Raw genomic sequence first — 9,861 nt, forward strand, 5'->3', positions numbered from 1 at the left:
AATATGGGATTGAATGAGTGCACTCAATAACGTCCACTATGGTTTCGGATACCACTACAAATGGCTGTCCCCTTCAAATAATGCCCTTTTTAAGGGTATAGGGGACGATTTCGGATTTAGTCTCTGTATATCCATGCTGCCTTCACATGCTATCATAATTATCGTAAATAAGAGTTCCCTATTTAAAAATTGGACATGAATGCCCTCTCAAGTCGTATTTACCACAGAGAAGGATAATTTTGATACACAAGTTCCACAAATACACAAATGGACAGGCCACAAACTTTAAACGATTGCTGCTGTGATGGCTATTCTTTACTAGTTTTTTCCACAACGAAGCCGAGAACGAGAGTGCTGAGACCGCAGTGAACGAGTGCAACGAAGCCGAGAACGAGAGTGCTGAGACTGCAGTGAACGAGTGCAACAAAGCCGAGAACATGAGTGCTGAGACTGCAGTGAACGAGTGCAACAAAGCCGAGAACGAGAGTGCTGAGGCTGCAGTGAACGAGTGCAACGAAGCCGAGAACGAGAGTGCTGAGACCGCAGTGAACGAGTGCAACGAAGCCGAGAACATGAGTGCTGAGACTGCAGTGAACGAGTGCAACAAAGCCGAGAACGAGAGTGCTGAGGCTGCAGTGAACGAGTGCAACGAAGCCGAGAACGAGAGTGCTGAGGCTGCAGTGAACGAGTGCAATGAAGCCGAGAACGAGAGTGCTGAGACTGCAGTGAACGAGTGCAACAAAGCCGAGAACATGAGTGCTGAGGCTGCAGTGAACGAGTGCAATGAAGCCGAGAACGAGAGTGCTGAGACTGCAGTGAACGAGTGCAACAAAGCCGAGAACGAGAGTGCTGAGGCTGCAGTGAACGAGTGCAACGAAGCCGAGAACATGAGTGCTGAGACTGCAGTGAACGAGTGCAACGAAGCCGAGAACGAGAGTGCTGAGGCTGCAGTGAACGAGTGCAACGAAGCCGAGAACATGAGTGCTGAGGCTGCAGTGAACGAGTGCAACGAAGCCGAGAACATGAGTGCTGAGGCTGCAGTGAACGAGTGCAATGAAGCCGAGAACGAGAGTGCTGAGACTGCAGTGAACGAGTGCAACGAAGCCGAGAACGAGAGTGCTGAGGCTGCAGTGAACGAGTGCAACGAAGCCGAGAACATGAGTGCTGAGGCTGCAGTGAACGAGTGCAACGAAGCCGAGAACATGAGTGCTGAGGCTGCAGTGAACGAGTGCAATGAAGCCGAGAACGAGAGTGCTGAGACTGCAGTGAACGAGTGCAACGAAGCCAAGAACGTGAGTGCTGAGACTGCAGAGAACGAGTGCAACGAAGCTGAGAACGAAGAGTGCTGAGACTGCAGTGAACGAGTGCAACGAAGCCAAGAACGTGAGTGCTGAGACTGCAGAAAACGAGTGCAACGAAGCCGAGAACGAAGAGTGCTGAGACTGCAGAGAACGAGTGCAACGAAGCCAAGAACGTGAGTGCTGAGACTGCAGAGAACGAGTGCAACGAAGCTGAGAACGAAGAGTGCTGAGACTGCAGAAAACGAGTGCAACGAAGCCGAGAACGTGAGTGCTGAGACTGCAGTGAACGAGTGCAACGAAGCCGAGAACGAGAGTGCTGAGACTGCAGAGAACGAGTGCAACGAAGCCGAGAACGTGAGTGCTGAGACTGCAGAGAACGAGTGCAACGAAGCTGAGAACGAAGAGTGCTGAGACTGCAGTGAACGAGTGCAACGAAGCCGAGAACGTGAGTGCTGAGACTGCAGAGAACGAGTGCAACGAAGCTGAGAACGAAGAGTGCTGAGACTGCAGAAAACGAGTGCAACGAAGCCGAGAACGTGAGTGCTGAGACTGCAGAGAACGAGTGCAACGAAGCCGAGAACGTGAGTGCTGAGACTGCAGTGAACGAGTGCAACGAAGCCGAGAACGTGAGTGCTGAGACTGCAGAGAACGAGTGCAACGAAGCTGAGAACGAAGAGTGCTGAGACTGCAGAGAACGAGTGCAACGAAGCTGAGAACGAGAGTGCTGAGACTGCAGAGAACGAGTGCAACGAAGCTGAGAACGAAGAGTGCTGAGACTGCAGTGAACGAGTGCAACGAAGCTGAGAACGAAGAGTGCTGAGACTGCAGTGAACGAGTGCAACGAAGCCGACTACGAGAATGCTGAAGCTACAAAGAATTTGCACTGAGGCCGAGAATGTGATCGTCTCAGTGTTGAATGAGAACGTTGAAACTGAGAAGAGGTATGCCATGGTTAAGAACGAGTGTGCATTTTTTTTCTTCTCTCTGGAACGAGGGGGTAGGTTTTTCAGATTCCAAGTTTTATGCCATGGTCACGGGGGAAACTAAGTTACCTATGTACAATGTGACAAGTAAGGGTACCTTGAGCTTTCAAGCTTCATGCCACTGCCATGGACAAATTATTGATGTGTGCTACGCTTCATGTGGCAATAAGTGTTATGGGGTCTTGGTTTTGTATAACTGCCATGAATGTCTTTACCTTGTGTCAGGCACTTTGTAGTACTGTCTCAATATTTGTATCAGAGCCCATTGAACTGCCTTTTGGGTTGGCAATTAGGACAGTTTTTTCCCTGCCCCACGGTCCTGGCCCTCTCATGGACAATGATTTCAGAGAATCTTTGTTGGGCTAATTAGACTCAGGTGTCTCGTGTTATCTAATTAGTTCAGTTATTTAACCATGGTGTTGATTCTTACCTGTACGGATTACTGTCTGAATGTTAGTTTGTTCTAATGTTCATGTGAACGTGCCATTCATGGATTCATAGTTATGGTGAAGCTCTACGCTCTGTCATGTGTTCTACACTCAAGCCATGAATTACTGTTTTGAGCCATTAAACATCATTTTTATCTGCATCTAGATCCTGACTCTAACTTGGTTTTTGGAGCACGTTACACTATATAGATAGTGTGGTGAATGAATGGGACACTAAATATCATTTTGGCTTTAATAAGATTTGCCCAATAGATAGGCAAGAATAAACCTGGTGTCCTCCACGATTCCTGTTCTTTCCAACAGCAAAGCACTTGAATGCGACAAGCTCATAATCACTATTTCAGGAAATTTCAAAAAGCATGTGAAGGCAGCATTAAACCCTCTGTTCTGTTTAGTTCTTGTCTGGTGTCTTCAAGATTAAGGTTGGTTTGTGTTGCTCCTGTTCTCTTTCATCATCTCGTGTTTGAGATCCACCTATGGGAAGGGCATCCGTATCTGACCTCTGCAGAAGCATCCAATTGCACCAAGTCTGGCAAGACAGACAGAAGCGTGCAGCCAATGCCAGGTAAGGCCTCACCCCCTTACCTGAGGGCATATAAAGCCTGCATGCGCTACTGTTCTCCAGTTGACATTCGCTTCTCACGATCTCTGTACTGACACAGCTCGGTTGGATTTACGCCACCCACGCTCTCGCCACCTTCTCACCTGTTTCAGTTTCCACGGCTGCCCACCACGGATTTATCTACGTTTTTTGCCGGTATGTCGCTCTCTAAATCTGCCGCTTCTCCCGGGAACAGCCTATCACGGGCCTGCCCGGCCATGTGTGGTGCGCTGATTGCCATGAAGGGCCTTCACCCGTTCTGCGTGGTCTGCTTGGGCCTTAAGTATGCAGAAGAGGCTTTGGAGAACCCGGAGAACTGCAGTCATTGTCTGATGCTGCCGAAAAAACTCCTGCGACGCCGCCTTAAAGTTGCCGCGACCCAGTGTGTCGAGTTCGGCTTTTCTGACTCGGATGGGGGACATGGTGGTGACGACGACGCGCTACCGGGGGCCTCCCAGGGCGCGACATCTCTCATCTGGACTGACCAGCCCAATCCTGCGTTCCCTGAAGAGGACATCTTCGCGGGCAACCTCCCGCTCGGCGACGAACCGGCCGGTTCTGGTGATGATGACGACGCGGGCCTTCTCGGGGTCTCAGAGGACGAGGAGGCCATCCCGACCTCTGGCGTTCCCCAGGCCAATGCCCCCGCGGCCTTGCCTCAGTCCATCTTCCTGGAAGTGTGTGAGCGAGCAGCCTCTCGCCTCAACATTGAGTGGCCGGCTCCACAGAGCGCCACCGATCAGGAAAGGGACATTTATGACGGGAAAGTGCTGGGACCCCCTCCCGGTCCGAGGAAACAACCCTCCCAGCGTGCGTGAAGCACATAAGGCACAACTGGAGCGACCCGCTCGATTAAACACGGTCTTGCGGGTCTAGAGGTAAAGGATATGACGGCTCTCGGCATGGGTGATCCCCCCCGCTATCGAGCCATCGATCGCCAGGCACCTTAACCCAGTCCAGGGCGGGCTGCTCGCTCCCCCAAAGCCGATCTTGCCTAACAAGATGGACCATTTTTCTGCCTCTGTGCACCAGGCCGCTTATAGATCTTCGGCCTTGGCTGTCAGGGCCCTGAATGTCTCCTCCCTTCTCTCCACTTACCAGGCAGAGATTTTGGATGACTTAGGCCAACAGCTGGACAAGGGATCCCCCTCAGCCATGCTGTGGAAGGAGATCATTACTGTTAATGACCTCGTCCTCCGTATTGCTCGTCAGGCCGTCCAAAGCTGCGGGCGCTCCATGGCACTCTCTGTGGTGGGAGAGCGCGCGCTCTGGCTGAACCTGTCGGGCCTTACTGACAGTGAGAAGAGGCGCATCGCGGGTGCCCCGGTAGAGCACGGCGGGCTCTCTTTGGCCCTGCCGTCGCATTGATGCTGCAACGATGCGACGAAAAGAAAAAGGAAGACAAGGCCTTCAAGTTATGCCTCCTAGAAAGGTGGCCCCACGCCAGGCCAGGCTGTGTGTTTGCTTAACCCCCCTGTCTCGGGACGTAACTTCCATCAGGGTAAGGAAAGGCCCCGCAACAAACCCCCACCATGACAGAGCACCCCACCCTCTGCTAAGCCCTGGGGGAAACCGACTCCTGCTGCGGCGGGAAAACCCTCAAACCCTACCCCCACCGACTCGAAACGCATGCGGCCTGCCTGATGTTCGGCCGATGGGGGCTTCGAGTCTGCGCTCACGAGCCGCAAGCTCTTCAGACTCTCTTCTTGCCCTAGAGCCCCTGTTCAAGAGACGGAGGGTTTCTTATGGAGGGGTCGGCCACCCCCCTCTTGAGGCTGCACAGCCCATGTGTTCAGTTGACGTTGTGTGTTCTTCCCCCACATACAGGGGGTCTGTTGTGAGGAAAAGTGCAAAAGCAGTGTCATCACACAGCACATACTGTGTTCCCCTCACCCAGTTAATAAAGGCTTCGGCCCCAGTGTTCCCCAACACAAAACACATACAAAACACAAAAAAACACATTAAAACAAACGAATCAAATGAATTTGTTACAAAGAGAGGCCCTCTCTCCACAGAGAGAAATCCTCACCCTGCAGAGAGAGAAATTCTCTGTGAACCCCTGCATGTCGCCCCTAGTTTGTCCACTAGAGGGCGCCATTGCATCACAAATAACCCAGCTGGGCTTACACAGCGCCGCTGCAGCTCGGGTGGGAACACTCGCGAGTCACAAGTTGGCTTGACAAACTGTTTCGACTCCCGAGTGGGTATAACGCGTACAATAATGCAGGGCTACAGACTGCAGTTTGTAATGAAACCCCCGCATTTCAACAGCGTTCTCTCTTCACACACGGAAGAGAGTGGCGCACAAATTCTGAAAGAGGAAATATCTTCCCTTCTAAACAAGGGAGCGGTGGTTCAGGTGGTGGCCCCCGGTCTGATAAATAAGGGATTTTATTCTCGTTATTTCCTGGTCCCAAAGAAGGACGGCTCTCTCCGCCCTATCTTGGACCTCCTTGTGTTGAACAAACATTTGAGGAAATACAATTTCAGAATGTTAACTCATTGCTCGCTTGCTCGCTCGCGCCATAAAACGGAACGACTGCTTTCTGCTGAAAGATGCTTTCTTCCACATCATTTATCTGCCACACAGGAAGTTTCTTCGTTTCGCCTACCAAGGCACATGTTACGAATTCACAGTCCTCCCGTTCGGGCTCAGTCTAAGCCCTCGGACCTTCTGTCTGTGTGCGGAGGCGGGCTTAGCAGCCATGAATGTCAGGTCTGAGGAATTTTGACATATAGACGATTGGCTCATTATAGCCGAATCGAAGGAGAAAGTGCTGCAGGACACCTGCCGTGTGCTCACATTCTGTTTTGGGGGTGGGGTCGTCTTAACCCTTCCTTCTCTTGTGTAAGCCACACACGTTTCATGTCCTGCCAGTACACAGCATTTTTGTGTGTGCGTCAGTATGGCAGGTTCATGATTATGGGACGTGTCAGGCACCGCCCCTTGGGTGACCGTCTTTCTCTGGCTTACAGACCCTCACTGTGAGTGTATTGGGCAATCGGGGAGCTGTCCATGTCTCTCCCATAGGTGGATCTCGAACACGAGATGATGAAAGAGAACAATAGGTTACTGTCGTAACCCCGGTTCTCTGAAACATCGAGTGGAGAGATCCACCAGCTTTGCCCGAGAAGCAAATACTTACTGGAGAACAGTAGCACATGCAGGCTTTATATGCCCACAGGTAAGGGGGTGAGGCCTTAGCTGGCATTGGCTGCGCGCTTCTGTCTGTCTTGCCAGACTTGTTGCAATTGGATGCTTCTGCAGAGGTCAGGTATGGATGCCCTTCCCATAGGTGGATCTTTCCACTCTATGTTTCAGAGAACCGGGGTTACGACAGTAACCTATTGTTTTCTTCTCCTGTGCCAGTGTTGTTGTTTTTGTTTTGTTTTTTGGATTATTTAGTTTAATAAAGATTGGCTGCTGCTAATGGATCCTCTACTTGCTTCCTTGTGGAACCAACCCATGACACATTTTTAGCAGTGTTAATATTTGATTTGATCTTATCACTTTGGCCAATAACAGTAAGGACATGCATGTAACTGCACCAGGTGAAATTACAAATATTAGGATTCATTATAACAATGTAATATATAGTGCTGTAGCCAGTAGCCACATAATTTTTCCAATTGTTTGTGACAAATAGAAAAAGATTTTAAAGACTGCATTCACAAAGAGCTATTTATTATTGGAAAGTAGAAAATGATGGTATATTCAATAAAGATATTTCAATGCCTTTCAAATCGATGACTTCAGTTTTAAAGTTTTAAAGTCCCTGACATTTCCAATTTTCCCATCACTGCAGGAACCTTTACAGAGAAAAAGATTGGAGCTTAAAAATAACACAAATAACTTGGCGAAGAACAAAATAGTGATAACACCCTCTGTATAAGCATCGCAAAACTGCTTTAGTTATTTCTAAGATCAATCCACCAACATAAACATACCTATGATCAATCACATACCTTCACTTATCAAACAAACTGACTTCACATTGACTATTAGAGTGAATCCTGAGGCAAGGCACCTTTATGTTGCTAGTAACACTTTCTCAATCCCAACAACTGAAGCTGAGAGATAATTCGGCTCTTTACATCGTACAAAGGAGCATCTGAGGTCTCAACATCTCCGTGCTGCTATGAACCTCTCACTAAAGTCAGCAAGAACATGAAGGACCCTCCATCCGTACTGAAGACCAATGATGGAGAAGACAGAATTAACACGTGCACCAGCGTGTGTGTGTGTGTGTGTGTGTGTGTATGCGCGTACTGTCTGGTTTCAAATAGTATGCTTTTTTACATTGCCAAATAAACTAGATCCAGTCGGAAAACTCCCATGCGCACTAATCTGACTGCCTGTGATGAGATGGGCGGATTATACACCATCAGGACGGCAACTGACCGCAGACATTGAACACTGTTGTTTAAGAAGTGCTTTATGGAGCCGATGACATTCTTATGATGTTGCTGTAAATGTCCTACCTTCCTCTCCATGGCAGTTGGTTATTGTGGCCGGTTGGTCGCTAATGGGCAGCGGACGACAGATGAAGAAGCGGGTGTGTGTCCGGAGCGATGGAGATGAAGTTCTTTATAGCTTAAAGCAGAAGCATACACACACTCCCTGTTGCTCGGTGCTGGAGTGACTGGACAGTCAGTATGGAGAGAGAGAGAGAGAGAGAGAGAGGCAGCGGAGTGAGGAGGGGATGCAGCCAGAGAGACGGTGAGCTCTGAGGCGCATGCGCGTCCTGTCCACCGCGGCTTCGAATAAAACTCGGGGGTTTGGAGGGAGCGTCATCAAATTGCACGCCTCTCTTGCTGAGCCTGCGCGCCGTTACAGTCAGTCACTCTCACGTGCTGACGGAATACTGTGGGAACTTTGTCGAACAGGCCTAATATAAGCAACTTGCGTATGAAAAGTCCTCCAAATCTCTGCACAAGAGATGACAGCAGTAAAGATTAAACAAATTTGCAAATATCACTTGTCACATACAATACAACAACCAAGGAGCTGGTTCATGGTTCCCCCTCACAATAACAGACGATGATAATCGCGTGACGCCGACAATAGTTCTTAAAGGGAATTATTGTAAGTGTAATTAGTATTAAGATTAGTGATATCTCACAAAACGAAAATTCTGTCATCATTTACTCACCATCATGTTGTTCCGAAACTGTGAGACTGACTTTCTTCTGTGGAACGTAAAATATGTTTTTGTCCATTCAGATTATTCAGTGGTGACCTGCACTTTTAAAAGACCACAGTGGTGAGTTTTGGTCACAGGTAACAGGTTTTTATTTTCACTGATTTAAATGTTTAAGATTCTAATATGATTCTATTTTTTTTTTTCCCATGTCCAGTCAATCAGGCATCTTGCAATACAAGGGTCCAGCAGCAGAGGCCCTTCATTTTCTAACTGTGTCTCACTAGACATTCAATGAACAATGAGGGTCCTACCAACAATCTTCCAGCACCTTACTAATGTAAATATCATCCTCGGGAGAAACTTTCCATAAACCTAAAGATGTTTCTTGAAACAAGTAGACGTGGACGTCAGGGTCACTAAATTATGATGGAACATCACAATATCATTCATGTTTGGATAAAGCAAACTAAGCTACATAATCCCAAAGCCTGGAAAGCAGAATATGGACAAGTTTGAGCCACTACTGTTGTGCACAATTTTACACTTAAGTCACATGAACTACAGAAATTTGTGCTTTCAGAAGTATTTATTGAGGCTGAGATGCAGTTATTTTCACCTTCTTTAACAAGGTACGGTAAAATGAGATTTCTACCAGCAATCTTCCTGATGCTGATGTCCAACTTTGCTTCATTAACATTCACTCTTAATCACCCCTGACAGATGTCAAAGTCTAGTCTCAAAATACAGATGCAGTGTTGGGCACAGTTACTTTTTTAAAAGTAATGCATTACAATATTGTGTTCCCTAAAAAAGTAACTAATTGCTTCATTTTGTTACTTTTTATGAAAAGTAATGCATTACATTACCTTTACTTTTTCTCATCTGGGCTAGGTTAGCTTGTTTGTTTTATAACAACAAATGGCAAATGTAAAGGCCCTTTCACATCAAAAGTGAAATGAATAAGCCTCGGGCTGAAGGAAATGCAAATTCACATCTGTACAGTAAAGAGATCAGTTCAAACAAACATTTCTGTGCTGCCATTCTGGACCACAGAAGAATAGGACATAGAAGAAGAAAGTTCAACACTCTTAAGCAATAAAAAAAAAAGAAGAAGAAAAAAAGAAACACAAATGTGATATTTATCTAAAGTAATTTTTGCCTATTAGCTTGGGTGAATCAGATCATCGAAGGTCAGCAGCAAAGACACTGGCTAATAAAATGAGATTAAATACAAGTTTATTTGTATTATTTAACAATTATTGCAGTTCGTGTAATATTCTTAATTAGCATTTCACTGTTTTTATTCATTTTGAGAAAAAAAACAAAAAAATTATATATATATATATATATATATATATATATATATATATATATATATATATA

General features: G+C 47.2%; 1 protein-coding gene across 2 annotated transcripts in view; it reads right to left on the reverse strand.

Moving 5' to 3' along the window:
- Positions 1–7,990, reverse strand: part of smarcd3b (SWI/SNF related BAF chromatin remodeling complex subunit D3b) — a 71,996-nt gene extending 64,006 nt beyond the window's left edge. The window contains exon 1 of one of the 2 annotated variants that reach the window (XM_079867068.1): positions 7,817–7,990. In XM_079867068.1, coding sequence (XP_079723194.1) covers positions 7,817–7,828 — 12 coding nt within the window. In that variant the 5' untranslated portion in view covers positions 7,829–7,990. The remainder of the gene's footprint in view (positions 1–7,816) is intronic. The other variant, XM_079867070.1, reaches the window with a different exon arrangement.
- Between the last annotated feature and the right edge of the window lie 1,871 nt (positions 7,991–9,861).

The sequence above is a fragment of the Squalius cephalus genome (genome assembly GCF_949319135.1).
Source record: "Squalius cephalus genome assembly, chromosome: 3".
In the NCBI taxonomy this organism is placed as follows: domain Eukaryota; kingdom Metazoa; phylum Chordata; class Actinopteri; order Cypriniformes; family Leuciscidae; genus Squalius; species Squalius cephalus.